The sequence below is a fragment of the Salvelinus alpinus genome, chromosome 36, assembly GCF_045679555.1.
Source record: "Salvelinus alpinus chromosome 36, SLU_Salpinus.1, whole genome shotgun sequence".
NCBI lineage: Eukaryota > Metazoa > Chordata > Actinopteri > Salmoniformes > Salmonidae > Salvelinus > Salvelinus alpinus.
The window spans coordinates 13,434,507-13,462,094 of record NC_092121.1 but is presented as its reverse complement, the minus strand read 5'-3'; the positions used below and the strand labels follow the sequence as shown (position 1 = coordinate 13,462,094).

Sequence of the window (27,588 nt, the reverse complement as noted above, 5' to 3'; positions counted from 1 at the left end):
CCATCTCTTTATCACATACAGGATTTAATAGTCAATACTGTCATACTAATTGCACCGCTAATGATATATCACTGGAGAAGCACATGCTTCTTACAGGCTGTGTGGCTTGTACAGTAAATAGGATTGGTTAAGATGGCATAGCAGATGGACACCGGCTTATTTGAGTGCATGTGAAGTGGACACAGGAACCCGTGTGTGAACGGTGTTGGGACACCTGAGGATAAGAGGCCATTCTGTATAGATTGACAATTCTCAATGACCACAAGACAAGTAGAAGCCAATACTTTCATCTTTATTATTAATCTTGTTCTCTTTTTGTTTAAATAAATTTCTTTGTAAAATCTCAAAACGAAACACTGAACAGGAGTGTTAAAGCCTGTCTTAATTTAAAACGATACACAAAACATATAAACGCACGGTAACTCTTTTCTGTGTCTTGTAAACAACCCCCCACCACTCCACAGTTTGATAAGATTTGGCATGTCCTTTTTTCAATACATATGCCTTCAGCTCTTTGTAATTAAAATTAAAAAATGTATTATTGCAGTTCGGACAATAAAAAAGACAGTCTGCAAAAATAATATTAAAATGAGAAAATAAAACTAAGCATTAGTGCCAATGTTCTTGAACACACACAGTCAGCAATATACCGAATGCACTCAAAACATATTTTTAGACCTTCTGTAAGCAGCCTCACACACTAATCATGACAGGCAGTAACATGCACACTACATTATCCTCACATTCACACAGGGGTTTATCACTTGGTCTCATTCATACACACACTGAGTATTCCACACACAGTATCACTCTGAGAAATGCAATGTTGCCTCATACTGCCAGAGTTTCAACAATTATCATAGTAACAGTAACAAACGTGATTGAGAGAAAACAGTAGGAGGTCAGCATTTGAAAGGAACAATTACATTTCAGTATTCCACTGTTCAAAATAAAAACAACCATACAAAACAGAAACTAACATACACAATAAGATACAGTTCTGTCATCAATCAGAGCAGTGTGTTTCCACGTGTTTTGATTCAGTCTCCATAAGGGACAAATGGAAACTGCAGGTTGTCCTGCATCACGTAGTTTTCCTATATGACGCGAGTAATGCTGTTACAGTGCCCATCTGTCCAAAAGGCTAGTTTGTATTTGGTGTGTGCATGTGTATGTAAGTCCGTCATCAAATCACCTACTAAGCACAATGCAATCCAGCCAGTCTCTCAGACCAACATACTTTAATTTCAGGTTCAAGTCTAGCAGTTGAAATCTTCATCTGTGGAAAAAGGCCTTAAACATCTAACAGTCCCTGCATTTGTTTATATAATAGCTTAAGTCTGGCCATGAGAATGTGTGTAAGCATGTCTCACATTTCTGCTTGTGTGTTTACATGGTTATATTAAGTAATTTATATATGTATTTGTGTGTGTTTCCCAGTGTATGTCATGTGTCTAAATATATACTTATGTGAAGGTGTGTCAATTGGAGTCAGCCCCTCCTCCCAGCAGGTCACCAGGCAACAGGGCAGCTGGGCTGCCCATTTGGTGCCTGTCCTCCATTTGAGGTGCACCCCACAAGCTGCTGCTGGAGTAACCTGGGGTCACACCACCCCAGAGCCCAGACCTCGCAGCCTCTACCCGCCCCACCCCACCCCCTACCCCTTTCCCAGCCCCGTTGGCGCTCCACTGAGCAAAAATACCAAGCCCAGGACCTTGGGCTGAGGTGGCCTCTGGAGAGCTGCCCGTACCAGCCAAACTTTGCCAGCCGGAAGGCCCCACACTACCCAGAACCCCTCCTCCCCCGCTGTTTCCACCCAAATTGTTTCCTGCTCCTATTGCTGCTTGTTCACTGCCCGGGGAGCCCCCTCTGCTGTTGCCCACCGCTGTGCGTGTTCCTGACGAGCCCTGGGCTGCCCCTGCCACTGGGCTGGCCCCCTCCGCACCTCCAACCTGGGAATGTGCAAAATAGCGAGCCACTTCCTCCTCACTCACAAACTCCGCCAGGATTGTGGTGTTTCCCAGAACACACCTGGAGAAAACAAAATAGGGCAGTGTCCTTTAGTAAAACAGGTGAAGTAGAACATTTACTAACTGGTCATCAGGCTCTGATTCAGCATTATAATCTGAAGCCTTGTTTTTAAAAAGAAAGCTCTGTGTGTAAATGGGGGAAAGATTGCAAAAAAAGATATTAAATCATTGCAATGATATAAATTGAGCAATTACTGCTTTTTAAAACATGCTGCATGGAGCTAACATTAGGGCAAATTTGTAAATCTTTCATTACAGGCGTTTAGCACTACACTAGTCAGCAGCCCGGTGTTTGTTAGTGTGTAGAGGGGTAGTAGCCTACATGTGCAGTGCACCCTGAGCCTTGGCTGCTTCCTGACGTGTGCTGTAGCGAATCAGGGCGCTGCCCTGGGTCAGGCCGAGGTGAAAGGTCAGCAGGGGGCCGTGCTGCATACAGATAGTCCGTAGTGTGGAACCGTCGATCTGTAGGGGAACAGAAACCTTTGTGGGATACCAGTTTGTCTGTGGTGGGCAAGTGTGAGACTGTAAAAGGGCTGGCAGTAGAATTAAACATTTTCCCATTCTGTTTTTCCCTTAGCAGCCCTTTCATGCCACCGCCATTCAAGCAATCATTAATTGATTGAATGGATCAGCCAACTTCACAATCCAATTACACTTGGGTCACGCATGACACCGGCTCATTTGCATAGAATACACCGAAAGAGAATGCTGATGAACAAGAAATTCACGCCCACCCCTCTCAATGGCCATTTTATTTAACAGCTGTGATAACTTCCACTTCGATGATGGGTCAGAAAACATAAAATTCCAAATCACCCACAACATAATCCCTAGCCCCCCCCCCCATCCTTCTGCTCATTCCCTCCCTGCTCATTGGTGCTAGTGCTAACATCTTTATCAATTCTCTGTCTGTACCTGAGGGGTGAGGTTGCTGAGCAGCAGCCAGCAGCTGCCTCTGGAGGCCACACCATCACTCCACGCTGAGCCTACGGAGGAAAGAGGGCAGTCAAAAACAAAGGGTAGTCTTCCAATCTTTTTTCTGTTGTAAAGCCGGTATCTAATAAATATCTTACTACAATGAGTTCTGAAAACCCAACAGCTATAAATGGTTTCATATCAAGTTGGCCAGGAAACAGTTAAAATCGCTACAGGGTTGATCCAGATATATAATATTACCTGTCCCAAATCTTGAATCCTGACTGCCCCCGCCCTCCCCCCAGCCCCTGGCCAAACGTGGGGCTCCGCTGCCCCATGGGGATGTCGAGGCCTGTTTCTGACTGGTCAGTCCAGGAGGGGGGCGTGGCAGCTGGGAACTGACACGACTGGTCTTCCACGGCTTATTGTGTCCGATGGGCTCTGGGGGCCAGCTGGGTTTGTACTCCGAGTACTTTGCTGAGGAAAAAAGCACAACTTTCAACACAAAGAAATTACCAAGGGAAACATAGCTAATTTCAATATATCATCAATTTACAGAGCTTTGGTTAGCAGCTCATTCTCTCAAATATTAGACTTTAAAGTTGTTCATATATTAGAGACTGTCACTACCTGTGCTGTGTGTATTGCCAAGGGGGTTGTCTGAGGCACTGTAGGGCCAGGCACCTGGTGAAGGCAGCAAGGTGTTGAGGGAGGGGTTTGGCCCTGCAACAGAGAGATAGGATGTGTCAAAAAATACTGCAATACAACATATGGTGTGCCTAGGGCTGTCATGAAACTTTGTCAGTCGGTGACTTACAATCAAATAACTGTCAGTCTCACAGTAATTGACCGTTAATTAACAAACACATTTAGTATCTCCTGGCTTCCACACAGCCTACAAGCCACCGCTGTGCACGTTCCTGATGAGCCCTGGGCCCATTGGCCAACCTGGGAATGTGCAAAATAGCAAGCCACTTCCTCCTCACTCACAAACTCCTCCAGGATTGTGGTGTTCCCCAGAACACAAGGGAAACAGCTAATTTCAATAAATTATCAATTTACAGAGCTTTGGTTAACAGCTCAGTCTCAACTATTGGACTAGACCTTAAAGTTGTTCATATTAGAGAATGCCCCTACCTGTGCTGTTGCATCCCCAGTTGTGGGAAGCAATAGATCCCAAATTAATACAACCACCAGTATCAAAAACTTTATTTACGCAATGTGGCTGACGCAACAGATCAGAACATTTAGGCTATTTCTTCACATAAGCACAGCAATGCGCACATGGAAGTAGGCTATAAGCGCAAATGTTCCATTAGTGGAAAACATCATTATCAAAAGTCAGTGAATGCAATTAGTTATTTTAAGAAGTTATTTGGCCACTTTAGTTGTGATACAAACCTTAAAACATTTTCACAAGTGATAGGCTAATATTGCCAGAAAGGTTGCACATTTTGGGGAATATATGCAAATTAATATTAATACCATTTAAATGTATGTTTTTTGCATTGGATATATTTACCATATCATATGGTGACAGAAACAAACTTTTTACCTTATAAGTAGACAATTGCAAATGATTAAATCCTTCCAATAGAAAAAACATTTGTTACGAGTTGAAGTTTAATTCAATGAATTGACTCATCACATGGGATGTTTTCACTGAACAAAAAAAAAAAGTGAATATTGAATGATTCATCACATCTCCCAAAAACATTTTCAACATAGATCTGTAAAATGATAGTCTAGAAAGTAAAGCATTGGTTGTCTTTCTCTCAGGCTTCCATGTCTTCTCCCTGGACCTCCTCAATGTCCACCTCTTGAACATCAGACTCTGGAGACCTCATCTTCACTGTCACTTTCCAACCTTGTTGAGGATGGCTCATTGTCAGGGTCAAAAAGCCTCAAATTTGCCCAGATGGCCACCAATTTTTCAACCCTTGTATTGGTCAGCTTGTTGCGTGCTTTGGTGTGTGTGTTCCCAAACAAGGACCAGTTACACTCTGAGGCGGCTGATATTGATAAGATTTGGAGGATGGTGGAGGCAACAGGGGAAAGAGCCTCAGATCCACAAAGTCCCTTCCGCTAGGGGGCTGATGAGATATGTTGGCACGACTGCCATATTGCATCTCCATCCCAAAGCCCTTGCTTGGAAGTGTACTTCGCCAGACTACCAAGAACCTTGCCCTCATCAGGCCAAGGTGGCGAGACACGGTAGTGATAACACCATAGACCTTGTTGATCTCTGCTTCAGACAGGATGCTCTTGCCAGCATATTTGTGGTCCAACATGTACGCTGTGGTGTGTATGGGCTTCAGGCAGAAGTCGTCACGTTTTTTGATGTATTTCAGAACTGCCGTTTCATCTGCTTGGAGAAACAGTGAAGTGGGCAGGGCATTACCCATTTCTTCTCATACATCTGCGCGCAGTCTCAACGTCAGACAGGATGCCATTGTCTCCCTCAATCCGTGCAATGGCTACTGCTATAGGTTTCAGGCTGCTTACCACTCTCTCCCAAAATACATCATCCAGGAGGATCCTCTTGATGGGGCTGTCCGTGTCAGCAGACTGTGATATGGCCATTTCTTGGAGACTCCTTCCCCTCTAGGAGACGGTCAAACATGACAATAACACCACCCCAATGTGTGTTGCTGGGCAGCTTCAATGTGGTGCTCTTATTCTTCTAACTTTGCTTGGTGAGGTAGATTGCTGCTATAAGTTGATGACTCTTCACATACCTAACCATTTCCTTGGCTCTCTTGTACAGTGTATCCATTGTTTTCAGTGCCATGATGTCCTTGAGGATCAGATTCCATGTATGAGCAGCACAGCCAATGGTTGTGATGTGAAGGTAGGACTCCTCCACTTTAGAACAAGCAGCCTTCATGTTCGCAGCATTGTCTGTCACCAGTGCAAATACCTTCTGTTGTCTAAGGTCATTGATGACTGCCTTCAGCTCATCTGCAATGTAGAGACCGGTGTGTCTGTTGTCCCTTGTGTCTGTGCTCTTGTAGAATACTGGTTGAGAGGTGGAGATGTAGTTAATTATTCCTTGCCCACGAACATTCAACCACCCATCAGAGATGATTGCAATACAGTCTTGTTGAACTTCTGTTGAACTTCTGTTGAACTTCTGTTGAACTTCTGTTGAACTTCTGTTGAACTTCTGTTGAACTTCTGTTGAACTCTGTTGAACTCTGTTGAACTCTGTTGAACTCTGTTGAACTCTGTTGAACTCTGTTGAACTCTGTTGAACTCTGTTGAACTCTGTTGAACTCTGTTGAACTCTGTTGAACTCTGTTGAACTCTGTTGAACTCTGCATCCAGCAAATGAGTAGATAAAGCATGTCTGGTTGGAGGGGTGTATGCTGGGCGAAGAACATTCAGATATCTCTTCCAATACACATTGCCTGTGAGCACCACAGGTGAACCAGTTACATACACAGCTCGAGCAAGACATTCATCAGCATTTCTCTGACTACGTTCCTCCATTGAGTCAAAAAAACTTCTGATTCCAGGAGGACCATGCGCTGTTGCTATCGATAAGGTATCTGATTCATAATTTTCACCTCGAATAGAAGTAGAGGTACTTTTGTCAGATGTTGCTTGTTGTGAGTGCTGAGGGAACTATATGCACATGGCCAGATGATTCTGCATCTTTGTTGCATTCTTCACATATGATTTGGCACAGTACTTGCAAATGTAGACAGCTTTTCCTTCTACATTAGCTGCAGTGAAATGTCTCCCACATCAGATAGTGCCCGTGGCATTTTCCTGTAAAGATTAGGAAAAAAATGTTTTAAAAAACAACAAATACAATTCCATGTACAGATAAATAATTAAGCAGTTAGATTAAACAACTCCTTTGTAAGATAAATGTTTTAAAATGAAACATGTATGGAAACAGGTGAATTAACACTCCTCAGTTAGCAGGCTCAAGCAAACTAAAACCCACATGGTAGCAAAAACTAACTAGCAGAAATTGTTAACAAGTTAGAAATGACTTAAACATTTTGCTGTAGGCTACTACTTACTAGTTAACAAAAAAATAATCTGATAAAATATATTCACCCCACCCAGTATTTTAATCAAAACTTACCAGAAAGCATGTAGTCCTTGGCTCAGACAATGTAGTAGTGTGGGCTCAACAGCATCTCATTAGTGTGCAAGATCTTGAGAATCAGTTGTACATGTGATGGAAGAATGTGCATGCAGAGGATTGCAATTCCATTGAATTGGGGATAGTTTAACCAAAATATGCCACAAGACCTAGAATTGCCTTATATGTATCCTACAAAAAAGGTTCACTGTTTAAGCTATGAATTTAAGCAAAATTCCCCAAATTCCAGTGCTCAACTTCCCATGGAAAATTTCCAGACATTTACCGACCCTTTGCAACCCTAATTGTCACCCATCAGACTATTCTTGATTTAATCTTGTCTTTACATATACATTTGTGAAATTTGTTTTGATTTAGACTGGACCATGGACATTTTACATTACATTTAAGTCATTTAGCAGACGCTCTTATCCAGAGCGACTTACAAATTGGAAAGTTCATACATATTCATCCTGGTCCCCCCGTGGGGAATGAACCCACAACCCTGGCGTTGCAAACGCCATGCTCTACCAACTGAGCCACACGGGACCACTGCACCTGTACCAAAACAGGGGCGGCAGGAATTTTTAAAATGTAATCTATGCACTTAAATAGCGAATGGAGGATGCTTTTCCCACCAGGCAGTTTGACTGCCTTCGTGACCGCCAGTGTGGCAGTAATACGGTCACTGCAACAGCCCAAGGTGTGCCAATAGGTTTAATCTCATTCTATACTTACACAGAAGCAGTGATTAAACAGTGAGTACCTGTGTTGTCTCGCAGTAGCTGGTGGTCAGAGTCACTGAGGCTGGAGGGTCCATGGGAGCCCAGAACACTGCCAGGGGTCATGTAAGGGTCAGACTCCGGGTCGGCACTCTGGATGCCTTTCCAGGGCACTCCAGGCTGGAACTCTGTCACCACAGAAAAGACTACTGAGCTTGGCAATATTGACATTTATTGGAACTGAAATGTTTCATAATGTCAATTTTAAAATTGCACATTAGGCACTTTGGGTACTGAAAGCAGCTTACCTGGGGGCCAGCTGGATGTCCCAGTCATGGTGCCCATCTTGCTTCCAGGGGTACGGTGCCAGTTGTCAGAAGGGCCCTGAGGGGGCATTCCCAAATCATCAACCCCGAGCAACTCATACTGTGAATATGGGGAGCCCTCTCGAACGTTCATGGCCATGGGTAAAGGACCTGCAATAGCAGACAAGACAAAAACAGAAATTCAAATAATTTGTCAGTTTGACATGGCTTTTCCTTTTACGGATTTACATTGGTATGATTATGTGTCATTTGCTAGACATTGGATTTTAATGACTCACCATTCTTGTGATGGGCTGTATCGGGGGGAGAAGGGGCCGGAGAGTGACCCTCCATCATCCATTTGAAGCGGGACTGCTGCCCTCCTCCATCCTTCACCCCACCCACCATGGAGCTCAGCTCCAGCCCAGACAGGTTGCCTCCGGGAGCAAGCCCTGAGATCCCGGGAAAAACATGGCCAGATGGTTCATTCAATACATTCATGAGCAAAGATGATGGCTGTGTTGCTAAAACTTGGGCCAGTGTAATCCCCCTGAAATCAAACAGCACGGAATAGCTGCTAGGGGATTTAAATTGGACTTTTGTCACGGCAACAGTGATATACGAGCTACTGTTTACACAAATTAGTTGGATATGATTTAGTAATGGTTTGCCTTCGATGTCATACTGAGTAGACTGCTCTAAACTGACAGATTGGACTGAGATGTGTTAGAGAGATAATAACGAAGACCAAACCTAAGCAACTTACCAGAGTACATCCCCTGTGTTTTGGCATGAAGATCTGACAAGGGGCCACCCATACCAGGGTGGGGCATCGAGTCTGCCATCGGCTGTTTTGGTGCCCCTCCAAGAGATGGGGACAGTTTGGAGCTCCCACTGCCTCCACCTACCACTCCCTGTTGTTGCTGTCTCTGTTGTTGCAGAATAGCCATGATTCTAGCCAGCTATGGAGGCATGGGGTAAAAATTATGTACATAAACAAAACATTGCATCATGAGAATAAAAACAAGCTGGCTAGAAAGCTACTACATGCTGAAAGTCTAGCACAACTATTGCATCTAATATTTAAATTAGTCTGAACTGCTATAGGTATAGTGATAAGGCACTACACTACTATGGGACGTTCAGAACCTGCTGTGGATCAGGCTGCTGGCGTATTGGCTGGGGCAACTTCCTCTGGTTCTGCAGGAGCTGCTGCTGCTGTTGCTGCAGAAGGAGCTGACAAGCCTGGGGGGGTGGAGGAAGGTATGGAGTTTGCAGGCACAAAGTAGTTTTACTATTCTATTCCACTGAGAGAGCCAGTGTAGTAGCAGTTTTACAGTGGCAATTACTTGATATCCAATCAATACAAGATTATTTGAATTACTGAGCAAATTTGAAAATTGTGATAAATGGTTCAGACGGCCTGAACCACAATATCGAGGCGGAGACGATATTTACCAGGTGGAACTGCTGCACATGGGGGTAAATGTTACTAAGCACTGCAAGCTGCTGTGGGGAGAGCTGAGGTGGGAACACCCCTCCCCCGACACCTACTCCTCCGACACCTACTCCTCCGACACCTACTCCTCCGACACCTACTCCTCCGACACTGCTGCCAGGAGAGGGTATCTGCTTTAGCATGGGGCCCGGCACCTGTGAGGTGAAATAAAATAAAAATGAAGCAACACCATGTGTATTAGCACTGTGGACACTGGAGAAAGAAAAAAGCTCTCTTGGATAAAGAATGTAAAGTTTTGTTAGACAACCTGGCCAATATTTCAAAATGGTAATCTATAGACAAGATAGAAAATCTATTGTTGTTGAATGTTAGAGGACCTGCTCATACCCAACGTGGAGCAACTTTCTAAATAAAAACACTAATATTCATGAGGAACAACACAGGTAACGTACCTGCGCAGACAAGAATTGATGAGGCACTTGTCCGCGTAACCCTTGGGAGGGGTTCATGGGATGCATCCCAGGCTGGTGCATTCCCCGAGACGGAGGCATCCCACCGCTGCCACCAAATAAACCATGACCACCCATCTGGAACGATGGATATACAGAAGAGTAGTTAAATATGAAATGATAGTTAAAGTGAGAGCTGCTAAAAGGAAAATATCTATAAAGTTGGTTGACAAAAAAAGCTAGTTGATGTTAGCTGGCTAGCTAATGATAGGGTCAACATATCTAGCCTTGGCCTCCGGGGTGGCGCAGTGGTCTAGAGCACTGCATCGCAGTGCTATGCTGCGCCACCAGAGTCTGGGTTCGCGCCCAGGCTCTGTCGCAGCCGGCCGCGACCGGGAGGTCCGTGGGGCGACGCACAATTGGCTTAGCGTCGTCCGGGTTAGGGAGGGTTTGGCCGGTAGGGATATCCTTGTCTCATCGCGCTCCAGCGACTCCTGTGGCGGGCCGGGCGCAGTGCGCGCTAACCGAGGGGGCGGGTGCACGGTGTTTCCTCCGACACATTGGTGCGGCTGGCTTCCGGGTTGGAGGCGCGCTGTGTTAAGAAGCAGTGCGGCTAGGTTGGGTTGTGCTTCAGAGGACGCATGACTTTCGACCTTCGTCTCTCCCGAGCCCGTACGGGAGTTGTAGCGATGAGACAAGATAGTAATTACTAGCGATTGGATACCACGAAAATTGGGGAGAAAAGGGGATAAAATTTAAAAAGAAAGAAAAAAAAAAAAAAAAACATATCTAGCCTCCTCCACCTAGGCCAATCGACGGATCACGCAAACTTTGCTTCGCACAGCTTCAAGGACACCTTGAACCCTTTGACAGGAGTATGACTCTCTTACCTTGTCACTGTAAGGCCCCATGTCTTTGGAACTGGGCATACGGTAGCCTCCTCCACCTCTTCCTCCTCTCCGCATTTCACCGCTGTAGTCGTTCATCCCTCTCTTATCTCCTTCCAACTTTTTATCTAGACTCAAGTCCTCGCCCTATTAAAAGAGTAGGACGCTTGAGTTTTTACTCAAAGTAACAGTGTGATCAAAGACTTAGACTTAGTTGTCACGATCTGGTTAACTATCACTACAAACACTTATGTTTTAGCATTTTTTAAACATTTACTAACTTAAGGATATCTTCAGAACTACCCATTTCTCAACATCTTGAGAATTGATGCTACTTAGCCAATTCCAGTTGGCTAACGTTAGCTACTAGCCATGCTAGCATGTAATTACATTCCAATTCATGGTGAGATACTATGTGCATCCACAAATAATAAACCATATAAATTCATGCAAAAAACTGCAACGCCTCTACTCCTGTGTGTTTGGTGGAGTATGGGAACCGTGCGCACATCTACTGTATGCAGTGCTCATTTCACCCCGGAGGACTTCGATGGCTTAGTATAACCAGTGGAAGGCAGGATTCGGAATGAAACCAGATGTTGTGCCGAGCGTTATTTGTGAAGACGGCAAGCTCTATTTCAGGGTTCCCCAACTGGTGGCATTATTTGGGTCAAGTTGTGTGTGCAAAAAAAATTATAATAATCTATATAGAAAAAAATGGTATGGTTCATTGGACATAAAACTGTAAAAACAGCAATAAATCAGTTCCAAGTCATTTTTATTTTGGAAATCTGTTCCAAGTATTCCCAAGCATAATAAAGAGACGTGATCGTATAAAAATGTAAGCAAGGTTTGAAATTATTATGTTGTAGTCAAATATCTGTTTCGGCTTATTGTGGTCCATCAACAACCAAACTTCCCGCGCAGGCGCACTCTTGACAGAGTGATAGCCCCGTAATAACAGAAATATAGGGATACTTAAAACATGAACTTAACACTACCCACCACTGCGACCTGTACGCTCTCATTGGCTGGCCCTCGTTTCATATTCGTCGCCAAACCCACTGGCTCCAGGTCATCTACAAGTCTTTGCTAGGTAAAACCCTGCCTTATCTCAGTTCACTGGTTACCATAGCAGCACCCACCCGCAGCACACGCTCCAGCAAGTATATTTCACTGGTCACCCCCAAAGCCAATTCCTCCTTCGGCCGCCTTTCCTTCCAGTTCTCTGCTGCCAATGACTGGAACGAACAGCAAAAATCACTGAAGCTGGACACTCATATCTCCCTCACTAGCTTTAAGCACCAGCTTTCAGAGCAGCTCACAGATCACTGCACCTGTAAATAGCCCATCCAACTAACTCATCCCCATACTGTATTTATTAATTTAGCTCCTTTTCACCCCAGTATCTCTACTTGCACATTCATCTTCTGCACATCTATCACTCCAGTGTTTAATTGCTGTATCGTAATTACCTCACCACTATGGCCTATTTTATTGCCTTACCTCCCTTATCCTACCTCATTTGCACATGCTGTATATAGACTTTTTCTACTGTATTATTGATTGTATGTTTGTTTATTCCATGTGTAACTCTGTGTTGTTGTATGTGTCGAACTGCTTTGCTTTATCTTGGCCAGGTCGCAGTTGTAAATGAGAACTTGTTCTCAAACTAGCCTACCTGGTTAAATTGGATTTTTAAATTTTTTATTCACCTTTAACTTACTATAAATCACTATTGGATTAGCATGCAGACTCTCCCACTGAAGTCCTCTCCTTGGCTCTTTGACTTTGGTAGCTAACTCAGCCGTCAATTGTTAAGTCTCCGCTCTTTTCACTTTATATCTGCTGTCTTTTTTGTTGTGTTCTCTGGCTTACTACTTAGCCATGTCGACAGTGGTGATTGGCTAGCTAGGCTAGTTAGCTGGCAGGCAAAAATAACAAAATTAGCTGGCTTGTTAAGATAACTGCATATACTGGTAACATTATTTGATAACTGGTTAGATGTTATTATGTATTTCCAAAACTTTGGTTTACTTTAATGTAGCTGTAAGATAGCCAGTTGCTGTCAACACCTGACTCAAGCAGTGCTAACCACATGTTCTCTCTAAGCTGCGCGCATGCCGCACAGCTCCCTGGGACTGCCGCGCAGAAATATCAGCCCACAGAGATGCACAAGATATAACTTCACTGCTCTAGAAAGTTGAGTGGTCACCAACTGGTCAATCATGATCAAGCTATTGATCGCCAAATAAAAACCTAACGATAAAGCATTGTGTTCCTATTTTTACCGCTGTTGCCAGTAAGCGCACCCGATTCAGCTGCCCTGTGCGCCAGGTAGGAGAACTGTTGCCATTTTGAACCATTTTGTGTGTCTTAAGGCACAATCTCTGCCTTCCCGGAGGGCCCAGAGCAAATCAAGTGCCCTATAGGTCTACCGCTGGCCAATCAGATGGCTCAGATGACCGTGTCTGCAGTAACGTAGCAGGCATAAAAGGAAACTACAGCAAAGTTGATACTGAGTTTTCAAAACCATGACGAGACTCAACGAATACAGCAAAGATATAATTTTTTTATGAGTGGGTTGAAGTTTAACGCAGCGCTGTAAACACTTTGTATTCAATACTTTTAAAAGCCATCAAATGAGCGTTCTCCCATTTCCACTCAGTGCTACAACAGGCACTGCAGCAGTAATGAATGAGTAGGAAAGTATCTATAGACTTGCGTTATTATTAGCAGCTTGGGTCGTATTTAACAGAGGAATATCTCACTTTCTCTGTTCATAGGAGTAACATGAATTTGTGCAATAATGCGGTGCAACTCGAGTTTTGCCATCAGCTAGAAGACTGTGTCCCTTTTTGGTCAGTGGAGGAAAGGGAGAGCGGAGGGATGTTAAGAGGCTGTATGCTGCTTCCTCCCTCCACTGAGACTGACAATCAGATGCCGGCCTCATAAGAACAGTAAAATAAAAAGCAAATTATTTAAATGTATGCTCACGCAGCTATGTCTCACAAGTAATACAACAATGGATCTATTACCAGTGTGATCATATAGCCTACCTCAAATTTGGAAAAATAAATAAATATATTTTAAAATGGCCCGAACAAAAATGCATTGGCAGGGCAATTCAAGCAAAGTAAATATGTGGTGTATGTGGTGATAACGTATTGGGCCTATAGCTTACTGCACAAACCTGATAACTACAGTACTGTTTTAACTGGTTAATGTTGCATAGGTAATGTTTTAAGTCAGGTAAAAAAAAAAATGTTTACCTGAGCATTAGATCTCAGCTTGCATTTTGACTCAGAAAAGGTTGTGACCACTGTTCTAGAGATTTCCCTGTTAACACGATCAACGTTTCCCTTTACTTTGGTAATTGTGATCGAATCAACGCAATATTAGCCACGTTCAATGCAACATACCGAAACAAAACGAACTATACAAGAGATTTTTATGTAGGCAGAACGCATCAGAGAATAATACTATTGCATTGACACTCACTACTCAGCCCTTACGCTACAACTACTCAGCCCGGGGCAGCATAAACAAATCAGAGCTGCAGTCGCTCTATATGCAAATAGACCATTGCCATATATGGATCTGTGCCATTTACTTTGAACTGGACTGTGTTAACGGCATGAGCGGTCATGAGTAGATGGAGTTGTTTTGAGATCAAAGCGAGAGCTGCATGTAGCTCTTTGTATTGGGACTTTTGATGAGGAGTCTAATGCAAATCCATATGTTACATGTGGTTACGTTTATGCTACCTACCCTTCAACAGAAAATGCATCGTCACCATCCTTTCTTCCGAGACATAATAGGGCTTACCATGAGTCCCATATTTTGGAATTGTCGTGTCATTGGGTTCATCCAGTTGTCTCCACCTCCACCCTTAAAGGAACAAACGCATAAACATGCAATGTAGCTCAACATAATCCCTCAATCAGAAAGATGTCTTTCATAGTTCCACAGATTAGGATATAAAAACAAAATTGAGCAAGCAGACCCTAATCACAACATACCTTGCTGTTGCCTCTCTTTCCCCCGGGGCCTTGCACCCAGCCACCAGAGTTGTAGTTGCTGCTGGTCTGTGAGCCTGTGCTGTTCCAAACTCCACCAACATCCTCCTCCTCATCCCAACTGGAGTGTCGAGAGGCTGGAACTGGGACCTCTCCTTTGCCCCAGCTCTCTTGCACTGACTTTGAACCTATGGGACATGCAAAAAGGGGTCATGCAATGTCCTAAGGAGTACCAACCAACAACACATTTGCCTTACAATGAAAACTCTTTGAAGTGTTTTACCAGATTTAGATGAGGGGTTTCCCCAACCAGCAGTTTTGCTTGAGTTATCTGGGTCTCCCCAGCCAGATGGTGCATCAGAAGTCTGCCCCCAGGAAGCGGTGCCATTATCCACAGATTGTCCAACGAGGTTGCCACCCCCTCCCCACATAACTGGGCCTGGTAATACAGAGAAGAACATATTAAAGAATCTGCCAGAAATACAAGTTGTTGGCCTTTGAAGGAATAAGTCGGGCATAGCTTACCCATTCCAGGTGCATTGCCAGGGTTAGAGTCCCGGTTAGCTGGGATCGCAGGCTGTCTCCTTGGTGGTGGCTGTTGTACGGATGTAGGTGGACCCTGTTGAGTTTGGCCTTGAAGTGGTGGTGGCGGACCAGAGGGGGCACTATCTTTGTCCCACAGGTTCACATTCTTGCTGTTGTAGCAGGTGGGATCTCCCCAGGCTGAAGTGCCATCGTCAATCTCCATCTTGCGACTGATGGACTGAGGGGAGGGCTCCTCCCACCCGCTTGGTTCAGGGGCCTCAGCAGGCCCAACGGGGGTCTGAGGGATGGGGCCAGCAGTCCAGCCCGAGCTTTGGTTCTGATTCTGCGTGGGAGGACCTCCTGACCTGCCCAAGCCTCCTGGTGGCTGTTGGGTCTGTGATTGGTGTTGCTGTTGATTTGGGGCTTTCAGTGTTGCCACTTGGCTGTTTGGTATCTGTGCTGAATGCGGCTTCATGCACCAGTCCTGGTGCGGTTTGCCACCCATGTCACCTCCACTTCCCCAACTCCTCTGTGGGCCTCCCTCATCGATGTTACCCCAAGATCCCTTGTCTGTGTTGCCTCCACCTCTGCCCCTCCCTTCCCCCCAGCCTCCACTGACTGTCTTGGGTTCACGCTGCGCCCAGTTGCCTCCCCCTCTTTGTTCCCATCCACCTCCCTCCCTACCCATCTCTTTCCAACCCCCTGCAGTCCCCTTCTCCTCCTGACCACCTCCCCAGCCACTCCCTCTTCCACCACCCTGTTCTCCGAAATCTCTCCAGTTACTTCCTCCGCCCCCTCTGCGGTCTCTCCCCTCCTGCTCCTCACTGCCCCAGCCTTTGCCATGGCTCTCTGAAGGACCGACGTCGCCCCAGGCTCCACTCGTCTTTCCCCGGCTGCCATCAATATCTTCCACTGGCGTCCTGGAGGCAGCAGAATTCCGCATGTTGGATGGTGGAGCACAATTTGACTCGTCATCCCAGCCACCCTTTGAAGGTACAGGGCCAGTGTTCATAGTAGGCATGTGGGCCCCAGCAGATCGATCAGTAGTCATTGTGCTGTTGCTTGCGGGGTAAGCAGAAGGCCGACCAGTAGAATTAACGGCTTGAGATGGAAATGCAGGGGAACTGCTTCCCTCATTTTGACTGGCTGCTCCTGTATCCAGGTCCCAGGCCACATTCTGCTGTACCTGGGTCTGCCCCCATCCGGTGTTGGACAGCACCCTGGGATCCAGGTCCGACCGGCTGAGCAAGCTCTTTAAGGCCACTTCAGGGTTGGGGGGTGGGTTGCTGGAGCGGTGGCGGGAATGCTCCTGGTGCCGATTGTGACTCCCAGCCCTGGACCCTCCTCCACTAGAGCATGAGGGGCCTCCACTTACTCTGCCTTGACCTGCCCATTCCCCCACAGCATCAACCCCTTTCTGATTGTCCCAAGCTGTTGTCATAGTAGCAAATGTTGGTGAGGCAGAATCCTGGGATATGCCACCATCACCACCACCTCCGCTACCTCCGCTGCTGCTGCTGCTCTCGCCTCCACCGCTACTTCCTATTGCTGGGTTGCTGGAACCCCTGACACCTGTCGACCCCTGTGTACCGCCCCAACCCTCCTCTGTAGCCCCATCCCATGCTCCCTGAGATACCACTGGGGTATTTGAGCTAACATCATTTCCCCTGACCCATGCCTCATCTCCTGCCAAACCAGCTTTCTCACCTTGGCTGCCGAAGCCCCACACGTTGGCCTCCTCCCCCTGAGCTGCATCTCCCCCTAATCTGTCCCACCCGTCAGTCTTAGAGGCACCTGTGTTGAGGTTAGGGGGGGGAAGCAAGGCTCTCCATGAAGAGGAAGAGGTTGTGGAGGAGGATGACGAGGCAGAGAGATTCCCGCTCCCTCCAACAACCCCACTGTCCACAAGTTCTCTGCCTCCTTGATTTGGTCCTTCTCCAAGCTCCGGCCCCAAGCCCCCCCAGTCCCCATGGAGATGTGCTCCATCCCTGGCAGGCATTTCATGGAGTTGGTGCTGATGGCTAGCTTGATTCACAGAGGAGAGTGGATGAGTATGGGTGGTACTGGCAGAGAAGGATGTTGTGATGGATGAGGGCACAGCTTCAGTGGTAGCTGCACCAACCCCTGTCGTTCCATCCTGCACAATGGCAGGACAGGCTGAAGGGTTGGCATTAGGGTTGAAGTTGGCACCAGGAATTCCACTAAGAGGGCTCTCCTGAGCCCCAGGAAGAAAGGAGACTTTGGAATTGTTGAGCACTAGCCCCTCTGTTGTTGCTGCAGCGGCCACTCCAATTCCAGGCTGACTGAAAGAGCCCCACACGACACCAGACAGGACACATTCAGTGAGTGACGAGGGGGAAGAGTTGGGTGGGGAGGAACTGTCTGAACTCCCAGCTCCTGCCCTCAGATGCTGTTGGGTGCATTTGTCAGTCCGTGAGGCACTGCTATTGTTGGGGCCATCCAGCTCTGCCCCCTCGGTACCCACTCTATCCCCACCCGCGATGCTGGGCCACTCTTCAAGGTCACTCCCATCCACTATCACATTCTCCCAGCCCTGAGAAGGGGGCTGACTGCCAGAGCCCACCCCCCATGTGGAATTTGCATAAGTTGAAGAAGCAGCGACTGAAGATGATGGTGAGGAGTGAGGGGGTGAAGGAGAAGGTGAACCCAGATTGGGATCTGTAGATAATGAGCAAACATACTTTGTTAACTTGAGGACCGTGTTAAGGTTAAAACAGCATATTAATTACACTTGGACGAATACTCATTTTGCTGGCAACTTCAGATCCAAACCACATCCTTTCATTTCAATGTTGACCCACCTGTGGATCCAGATGTGGTTGCATTGGGGGCATCTCCCTGTGAAAGAGGGGGTGTGTCTCCCCTACCGCTGCCTCCCCCCAGCAGCATGCAGGACAGTGGTGGCTGGCCCCTCTTCAGAAGCACTTTGTGGTCCTGCTGGCAGCGGAATCGTGGGGGCACCTCTCTGGGCATATAGCGCTGAGTTCCGGTGGGGGGCTGTCCGTTGGCCACAGCCGCCCGGTTTGCATTGTTCCCGCCCGGAGGAACAGCGAACCCAGCTGCAGGGCAGGGGGACGATGGTGGAGTGGGGCCAGGGCTGGGAGACACAGAGCCAGGAGTGGCTAGTGACTGCGTGGAGGTGGCCTTGGTTAATTCTGGCACTTAAAGAAAATGAAATGAATGAACCACGTCAATAAAGTCAAAGCTGAAATGCATCCTAATGCTATGTAACATAATATAAACTTGACTATTTCCTCCTTCATCCTTATCCTGTTTGATGAATGGAAAGGGTGTTACAGATGTACAGTACCAGTCAAAAGTTTGGACACACCTACTCATTCCAGGGTTTTTCTTGATTTTTACATTGTAGAATAACAGTGAAGACATCAAAGCTATGAAATAAACACATGGAATCACAGAAACAAAAATTAATTATATATTTATATATTTGAGATTCTTCAAAGTAGCCACCCTTTGCGCAAAGCTATCATGGCATTCTTTCAACCAGCTTCATGAGGTAGTGACCTGAAATGAATTATATAAAAGTTAATTTGTGGAATTTCTTTCCTTCTTAATACATTTGAGCCCATCTGTTGTGACACAGAAGAAAGCCCTATTTGGTAAAAGAACAAGACCAAAGACCAAGAACACTTCAAATAAGCAAACAGAAATGAAAGTCCACTGTTACTTTTAGACATGGTCAGTCAATACAGAACAATAAGAACATTTAAGTGGAGTCAAAAACCATCAAGATCTATGATGAAACTGGCTCTCATGAGGACCACCAGAGTTACCTCTGGTGACTGCGTGAATCAGGCCTTCATGGTCGAATTGCTGCAAAGAAACAGGCGCACAATTGACCCAGCGTCGCCCGGGTTAGGCAGTCATTGTAAATAAGAATTTGTTCTTAAAGGACAGGGGGCGCTATTTTCACTTTGGGGGAAAATCGTACCCAATTTAAACGGCCTCGTACTCAATTCTTGCTCGTACAATATGCATATTATTATTACTATTGGATAGAAAACACTCTCTAGTTTCTAAAACCGTTTGAATTTTGTCTGTGGGTAAAACACAACTCATTTGGCAGCACACTTTCTGATCAGGAAGTGGAAAGTCTGAAATCGATGCTGTGTTCAAGGGCCTGCCTATAAATGGGCATGATACGTATGACTTTACGTGCACATCATACACCTTCCCCTAGATGTCAAGAGGAAGTGAGAGAAGAAATGTGTTGATTATCTCGGTCTGAGGTGGAATAAACCCTCTTGGAACGACGTGTACGCCATTTTCTGTTTTCTGCAAGGCGCGTGGAGGGACCTGTTATTGCCTACTGGAAAGCTGTCGTTATGGGCGAATACTATCTCCGGCTTTGATTTTATTTGATACATGTCACAATATCATCGTAAAGTATGTTTTTTCAATATAGTTTTATTTAAATTTATTCGGGACGTTAGGCATGTTGCGTTGTTTGCGTTTGTTCACGAAGGAGAGCTTAGCACCACCTGGCCAGTGTGCTTGCTAATTCAAGAGGGAAAAACGACGTTCTGAATCCAAACAAAGACGGTTCTGGACAAAGGACCCCTTGTACAACATTCTGATGGAAGATAAGCAAAAGTAGGAACCATTTTGTGATGCTATTTCATATATCTGTCGAACTGTGTACTAGTAGCTTTGCGCTCAGGTTTTGGTTATTCCCTTACCATAACTAAGTCTTATGTCGTAATGAAGATATTTTTAGAATTCTAACACTGCGATTGCATTAAGAACTAATGGATCTATCGTTTCCTATACAACATGTATTTTTTTGTAATGTTTATGAATAGCTATTTGGTCAGAATAGGTGAGAGTCTAATAGAAATATCCGCACATTCTGGGAAAAATATGCTACGTTAGCACATTGTATAACCACGGATTTCAGCTCTAAACATGCACATTTTCGAACAAAACATAAGTGTATGTATAACCTGATGTTATAGGACTGTCATCTGAGGAAGGTTTATGAAGGTTAGTGAAATTTAATATCTTTTGCTGGTTTATTCGCTAACGCTAACGTGCCTATTGCTATCGCTAACGTGCCTTGATGAATGAATGCGGTAGTGTGGTAGGCTATTGTAGTAAGCTAATATAATGCTATATTGTGTTTTCGCTGTAAAACACTTAAAAATCGGAAATATTGGCTGGATTCACAAGATGTTTGTCTTTAATTGTACACCATCGATTTTTCAGAAAAGTTATGATGAGTATTTAGGTAATTCACGTTGGTCTCTATAATTACTCTGGCTGCTTCAGTGCTATTTTTGACGGTAGCTGTGATGGTAGCTGCAATGTAAAACGGATTTATACCTCAAATATGCACATTTTTCGAACAAAACATAGATTTATTGAATAACATGTTATAAGACTGTCATCTGATGAAGTTGTTTCTTGGTTAGTTTGGTTGGTTCTAGGTTAGTTTGGTTGGTTTTGTGCATGCTACCTGTGCTGTGAAAAATGTCTGTGCTTTTTTCTATTTGGAGGTGAGCTAACATAAATATACGTGGTGTTTTCCCTGTAAAACATTTTTTTTAAATCGGACATGTTGGCTGGATTCACAAGATGTGTATCTCTCATTAGCTGTATTGGACTTGTTAATGTGTGAAAGTTAAATATTTCTAAAAAATATGTTTTGAATTTCGCGCTCTGCCTTTTCAGTGGAATGTGGGAGGAGTTCCGCTAGCAGAACGCCGGGGCTAGACAGGTTAACTGACTTGCCTAGTTAAATAAATAATAAATAAAATATATAAAAACACTACTGAAGGACACCAATAAGAAGAAGAGACTTGCTTGGGCCAAGAAACACGAGCAATAGACATTAGACCAGTGGAAATCTGTCCTTTGGTCTGGAGTACAAATTTGAGATTTTTGGATCCAACCGCCGTGACTTCATGAGACGCAGAGTAGGTGAACGGATTATCTCCACATGCGTGGTTCCCACCGTGCAGCATGGAGGTGGTGGTGTGATGGTGCTTTTCTGGTGACACTGATTTATTTAGAATTCAAGGGACACTTAACCAGCATGGCTACCACAGCAATACGCCATCACATCTGGTTTGCGCTTAGAGGGACTCTTTTGTTTTTCTACAGGACAATGACCCAAAACACACCTCCAGGCTGTGTAAGGGCTATTTGCCCAAGAAGGAGAGTGATGGAGTGCTGCATCAGATCATCTGGCCTCAACCCAATTGGGATGGTTTGGGATGAGTTGGGCCACAGAGTGAAGGAAAAGCAGCCAACAAGTGCTCAGCATACAGTGGGGAGAACAAGTATTTGATACACTGCCGATTTTGCAGGTTTTCCTACTTACAAAGCATGTAGAGGTCTGTAATTTTTATCATAGGTACACTTCAACTGTGAGACGGAATCTAAAAATAAAAAAAATCCAGAAAATCACATTGTATGATTTTTAATTAATTAATTTGCATTTTATTGCATGACATAAGTATTTGATCACCTACCAAGCAGTAAGAATTCCAGCTCTCAAAGACCTGTTAGTTTTTCTTTAAGAAGCCCTCCTGTTCTCCACTCATTACCTGTATTAACTGCACCTGTTTGAACTCGTTACCTGTATAAAAGACACCTGTCCACACACTCAATCAAACAGACTCGAACCTCTCCACAATGGCCAAGACCAGAGAGCTGTGTAAGGACATCAGGGATAAAATTGTAGACCTGCACAAGGCTGGGATGGGCTACAGGACAATAGGCAAGCAGCTTGGTGAGAAGGCAACAACTGTTGGCGCAATTATTAGAAAATGGAAGAAGTTCAAGATGACGGTCAATCACCCTCAGTCTGGGGCTCCATGCAAGATCTCACCTCGTGGGGCATCAATGATCATGAGGAAGGTGAGGGATCAGCCCAGAACTACACGGCAGGACCTGGTCAATGAGCTGAAGAGAGCTGGGACCACAGTCTCAAAGAAAACCATTAGTAACACACTACGCCGTCATGGACTAAAATTCTGCAGCGCACACAAGGTCCCCCTGCTCAAGCCAGCGCATGTCCAGGCCCGTCTGAAGTTTGCAAATGACCATCTGGATGATCAAGAGGAGGAATGGGAGAAGGTCATGTGGTCTGATGAGACAAAAATAGAGCTTTTTGGTCTAAACTCCACTCGCCATGTTTGGAAGAAGAAGAAGGATGAGTATAACCAAGAACACCATCCCAACCGTGAAGCATGGAGGTGGAAACATCATTCTTTGGGGATGCTTTTCTGCAAAGGGGGCAGGACGACTGCACCGTATTGAGGGGAGGATGGATGGGGCCATGTATCGCGAGATCTTGGCCAACAACCTCCTTCCCTCAGTAAGAGCATTGAAGATGGGTCGTGGCTGGGTCTTCCAGCATGACAACGACCCGAAACACACAGCCAGGGCAACTAAGGAGTGGCTCCATAAGAAGCATCTCAAGGTCCTGGAGTGGCCTAGCCAGTCTCCAGACCTGAACCCAATAGAAAATCTTTGGAGGGAGCTGAAAGTGCGTATTGCCCAGCGACAGCCCCGAAACCTGAAGGATCTGGAGAAGGTCTGTATGGAGGAGTGGGCCAAAATCCCTGCTGCAGTGTGTGCAAACCTGGTCAAGAACTACAGGAAACATATGATCTCTGTAATTGCAAACAAAGGTTTCTGTACCAAATATTCAGTGCTGCTTTTCTGATGTATCAAATACTTATGTCATGCAATAAAATGCAAATTACTTAAAAATAATACAATGTGATTTTCTGGATTTTTGCTTTAGATTCCATCTCACAGTTGAAGTGTACCCATGATAAAAATTACAGACCTCTACATGCTTTGTAAATAGGAAAACCTGCAAAATAGGCAGTGTATCAAATACTTGTTCTCCCCACTGTATGTGGGAACTCCTTCAAGACTGTTGGAAAAACCCTTGAATGAGTAGGTGTATCCAAACTTTTGACTGGTACTGGGGGCGGCAGGGTAGCCTAGTGGTTAGAGCGTTGGACTAGTAACCGAAAGGACTAGAAACCGAAATCCCCGAGCTCACAAGGTACAAATCTGTCGTTCTGCCCCTGAACAGGCAGTTAACCCACTGTTCCTAGGCCGTCATTGAAAATAAGAATTTGTTCGTAACTGACTTGCCTAGTTAAATAAAGGTAAAATAAAAAAATAAATATAAATATACAGGACTACAACAACAAAAAACATACCTTTGACTTTTTGTTCAGTCACCTGAAAGTATAGAAGACCGTCAGTGCCATGAAACAGCCCACATATTATTGTAATGAATGTCAAGCGCAAATACCACAAGCAACTATGGAGCGCAGGCCAAGTAACTCATTATTGCCGTCACGACTACAACTAAAACACAGCCGGAACAGTGTGGCTCTGACTTTCAATGGGCCATGAAACTGGATCAAACACCAGACAGAGCACTCTGAATTATGTAGGCCTAGTTTTCTGATGGAAAGTGGATATTATATACCTTCTGGGAAGATTCCCTTTTCTTTTTATCCTCTTTCTTCTTTTTCTTGTCTTCCATGAACTGCTGTTCCCTTTCCTGATTCTCCTATCTGGACATTTAAATGGATGTGGGCATTGATATTGGGCGACAGGCATCAACATCAAGTTACATACATTTGCTGCGACTTGCCTAAAAATGTTTTATCAACAGTTGATCAAAATGAACTCTTACACAATTAGTTAATGTTGTCAGAACTATAGTATTAAGCAGACACAACCTTGGCAACAGTCTGTGGTAGCCACCCTGAATTATTCATTTTCAAGCAAACGATTACAAATCCAAACATACAACACATGCACACCAACAGAGAGGAAATGTAAGACTGGGCAGTACCTGACTGGTATAAAAAGAGTACCCGTTTGCTGGTAGAAATATTTAATTTGTCACGTAGGTCAAGGCCTAACGAACTAGTAGAGATGGCGAGAAGGAGAGTGTGTGCAGGATAGAGCGAGCTAGTTGGTTAGATGGGTCAGGTATCACGGGGTGGCATTTAGTTTTAGTCCCCCTGTTTGACTCAGCTTTACAAAAGCGCTCCAATGAAAACGCTAGTAAGCTGAAAATGTGGTCTTTTGAGTGGATGTATGGGAAACAAAAACAATGCAAGTTTGCGCTATGGGAGGCACTTTGGCAATTTGGACAAGCTCTTGTCCAAATTGTGTAGTAGTAGTCTAGTCTGTAAATACAATTTAAGGACAGCAGTCATGTTAAGCTGGTCAAAATTGTCAGAGGTAAAGAACTAGCTAGCAAGCAATCTAATATTGGAGTAAGAAAATAATATTTATACTGTGTTATGTGGATCTATACGCGGCATTAAATAAATAACAATTCCCATAATAGCTAACGTTACATTATGCTAGCTAGTGCCACTTAATACAAATCAGCTAACTAGCTAGCAGAAGCTTGCCTGGTGGTATCGCTCTGACGTTTGCAAAGGCCTATTCCAGCCTCGAGCTCGAGTACAGAGTAGCCCCAAGCTGGACACCCGGTGGCGTTGGACTTGAAAAAACGGACGAAACAGACTTCTCGAGAATAAAGTCACGCAACGACACAAATGTGTGTTAACCTAGCTAGCTAAATTGTTAAAATAGTATTGACACTAACTAGCTGTAAGATAGACCTTTCGTGCGAGCGACTGACGTCGTTAACTGCCGCTCAAAGGTTAAGTCAAGTAAGGAACACGACGTACAGTTGCCGGTTTGCTAACCAGCTCCCATAGCTAAGCTCCATACAGTTAAAAAAATATATATATACAAAATAAAAAACATCCATACATATCGGCTACACAGATATACTGTTGATTAGCTGAGTATTCCGTGCCTATCAACAATAGTTAATAGCAATGTTAATTGAATTGAGTGTGTTTCTCAATTATTCATGCATACACACACTAAACAATACTGCTTCATAGCATGACTTGTCTGTACAATCAACTGTCGTTTCTGGACTGATGTGACTGACAAGGCCAAAGAAGCTACGATAAAACTTCAGTGACGTTCTCTGTAGCTAACTTAGCTGACTGACGTTAGCTGTCGTTTATAACGTAATAAGGTAAGAAAAATCCCAATAGCACACACATTTTACAACATTGTAATGAACAACCTAAGTTACTCACCTCAGGAATCACAAACATAAAGTACTTTGTGAAATTCTTGCAGACCTAGTTAGCTAAAGCTAGTTTAGCAATCTAACGGTAGTTCAAGGCTAAACCAAATAAGAAATAACATCACCAAAAGGCGAAATGTTGACAATCGAGAAATTCAGTTAAGGTATATCCTTTCGTACGAATGTAGTTTTCGCTGTAAACTACACATGTATAACCTCTTGGTGGTTGCAAAGCGCTGTGAGGTCGGTTAGTTTACTATCGGCCATTTTGCTTCTCTGTGCAAGCTTGTGTTGTTGACCAGAGAGAGGGGGGCTGGATGGATATCTGCACTCTGCAGCAAGGGGGCGTATTCTCTCCCAAGCGTGACGTCATTTACATCCAATTAGCCAGAGTGTTATCAGAGATGACACTTCTCAAATTTGGTAGAAAGAGTTGTAAGCCAAAGCAACAGTCCAGGACCATAACTAGACAGTGAAAACTGAACAACCTCTGCCATAACTCAGTGAACTTAGATATTGCAAAACAAAAACTCATCAATAACCTAGTCATTTCTCATCTTTGGTTTACAGTCAGCTCCCGAATGAGATAATAATAAGTATAATCAATGCATTCACTCTCTTCTCTTCATCATACCTTTTCCAGAACACAACGTATTATCTGTATCATAAGACTGACCTCAAAATATCAGCCTCATTTGACTGCTTATTTATACCCTCTTGTTATGTGACATTTCCTCATGTTGTTGTTTTTCTCTTTTGTTGCCTAGTGGCGTCCGCATGCTTCCCAGACGGAACAGTTCGTGCATATATTATGATGACATTTTGTGACGTTTTTGTTTGTTTTGGACATCAGCATGTTTTTTTTCATCAGTTCAGGCACACCATTATTTTCTCTCGAGGCAAGCGGAAGTCGGTCGATGAAGTCTACGCCCCGTCGTCGGCGATTGGTCAACAGTAGGGATACTTCAACGATGTGCCGTTTGAATGAGAAACGACTCGTCCTCATGCATATTTATTCCCTTTTTAGTTTTTTTATTGAACCAAGTCACTTGAGAAATACTGCACCAAATATCCTAGTCAAATGCAAAATTGCGCGACTAAAATCTCCTTAGCAAAAACGTCAACATTAATGAAAAATGTCTTGAGTTATGCGGTGTTCAAAACTGGTAACTCGGAAATCTCTAACTTCCGACTTCAATCCGTTGGAAACAACTGGGAACTCGGAAAAAACGAGCTCCGACGGGAAAAATCGATTTGAACGGTCATCCAACTCGGAATTCCATCTCGTGAACGAGGGGGGACTTTCTAGAGCTCCGACTTTCCAACCTTAGGATCACTGATGTCATGATTTGACCTCGTATTTTTCCGAGTTCCCAGTTGTTTTGACCTCGGCATTATTATACGGCTGCGCTATCACATGCTTTATCGTAAATGTGGTCTGAGGTGCCGTATGGATGGTGTGACGCAATTCCGGAGTCTCCAGAGGCATGCAGAGGTCAAATTGAGTGGAGGGTTGATTGGTTGACAGTAGATGAGAGACGGGGGGGTCCTAGATATACACAAACGCACTTTCTTCACAACTTTCTTCACAACAGCTCTGGGCTGCTCTGCAAAGCGCCAAAAATATGTTTGCGCTGACTGCGGAGGCCGCATTGCAGTAAATACTGTATGGTCAATGCAGATGACGTATTGACCATGCAGCGCCTTTAAGCTCTCGTTTTTCCGAGTTTCCAGTTGTCTTGAAAGCAACATTCTAAAGGCCAAAGTTTTTCCTAACCATAAAGCAGTTTATGCATTTTATTTTTATAAGAACTTTCAAAAGCTATTGTATTGTGACTAGTGACCAAAGGCAAATGTAGGCAAACCCCAAATACTAATATTATTGTCTTTGGGTGTTAGAAAAGCGCTATACAAATTCCATGTATTATTATAAATTATTCAAGAATAAAAAAATATGCTCTGTTAACTAATGAAGGTTGTTTAATGCTGATGTTTAGCATAGGTAGACAAGAAATACAACATTAAAGCATAAAGACA

At 44.5% G+C, this 27,588-nt stretch overlaps 1 protein-coding gene across 4 annotated transcripts; it reads right to left on the bottom strand.

Moving 5' to 3' along the window:
* Positions 1 to 271: 271 nt before the first annotated feature.
* LOC139564884 (trinucleotide repeat-containing gene 6B protein-like) lies at positions 272 to 25,873 on the bottom strand. 4 transcript variants are annotated; one of them, XM_071384740.1, is made up of 22 exons: positions 25,562 to 25,873; positions 23,911 to 23,998; positions 23,636 to 23,657; positions 18,233 to 18,592; positions 15,411 to 18,089; positions 15,169 to 15,324; positions 14,889 to 15,073; positions 14,695 to 14,757; positions 10,870 to 11,013; positions 9,983 to 10,117; positions 9,682 to 9,724; positions 9,530 to 9,651; positions 9,221 to 9,316; positions 8,838 to 9,033; positions 8,371 to 8,523; positions 8,075 to 8,242; positions 7,811 to 7,954; positions 3,576 to 3,668; positions 3,207 to 3,422; positions 2,946 to 3,016; positions 2,353 to 2,492; positions 272 to 2,031 (listed from the first exon to the last, which is right to left on the bottom strand). In XM_071384740.1, the coding sequence occupies exons 2-22, from the start codon at positions 23,965 to 23,967 to the stop codon at positions 1,482 to 1,484; spliced, it is 5,793 nt and encodes a 1,930-aa protein (XP_071240841.1). In that variant the 5' UTR covers positions 23,968 to 23,998; positions 25,562 to 25,873; the 3' UTR covers positions 272 to 1,481. The 4 variants fall into 4 exon arrangements, with proteins under 4 accessions (XP_071240841.1, XP_071240840.1, XP_071240843.1 ...); XM_071384739.1 differs by having other exon boundaries at positions 9,530 to 9,724; XM_071384742.1 differs by lacking the exon at positions 23,636 to 23,657 and having other exon boundaries at positions 9,530 to 9,724; positions 25,562 to 25,856.
* Positions 25,874 to 27,588: the final 1,715 nt, after the last annotated feature.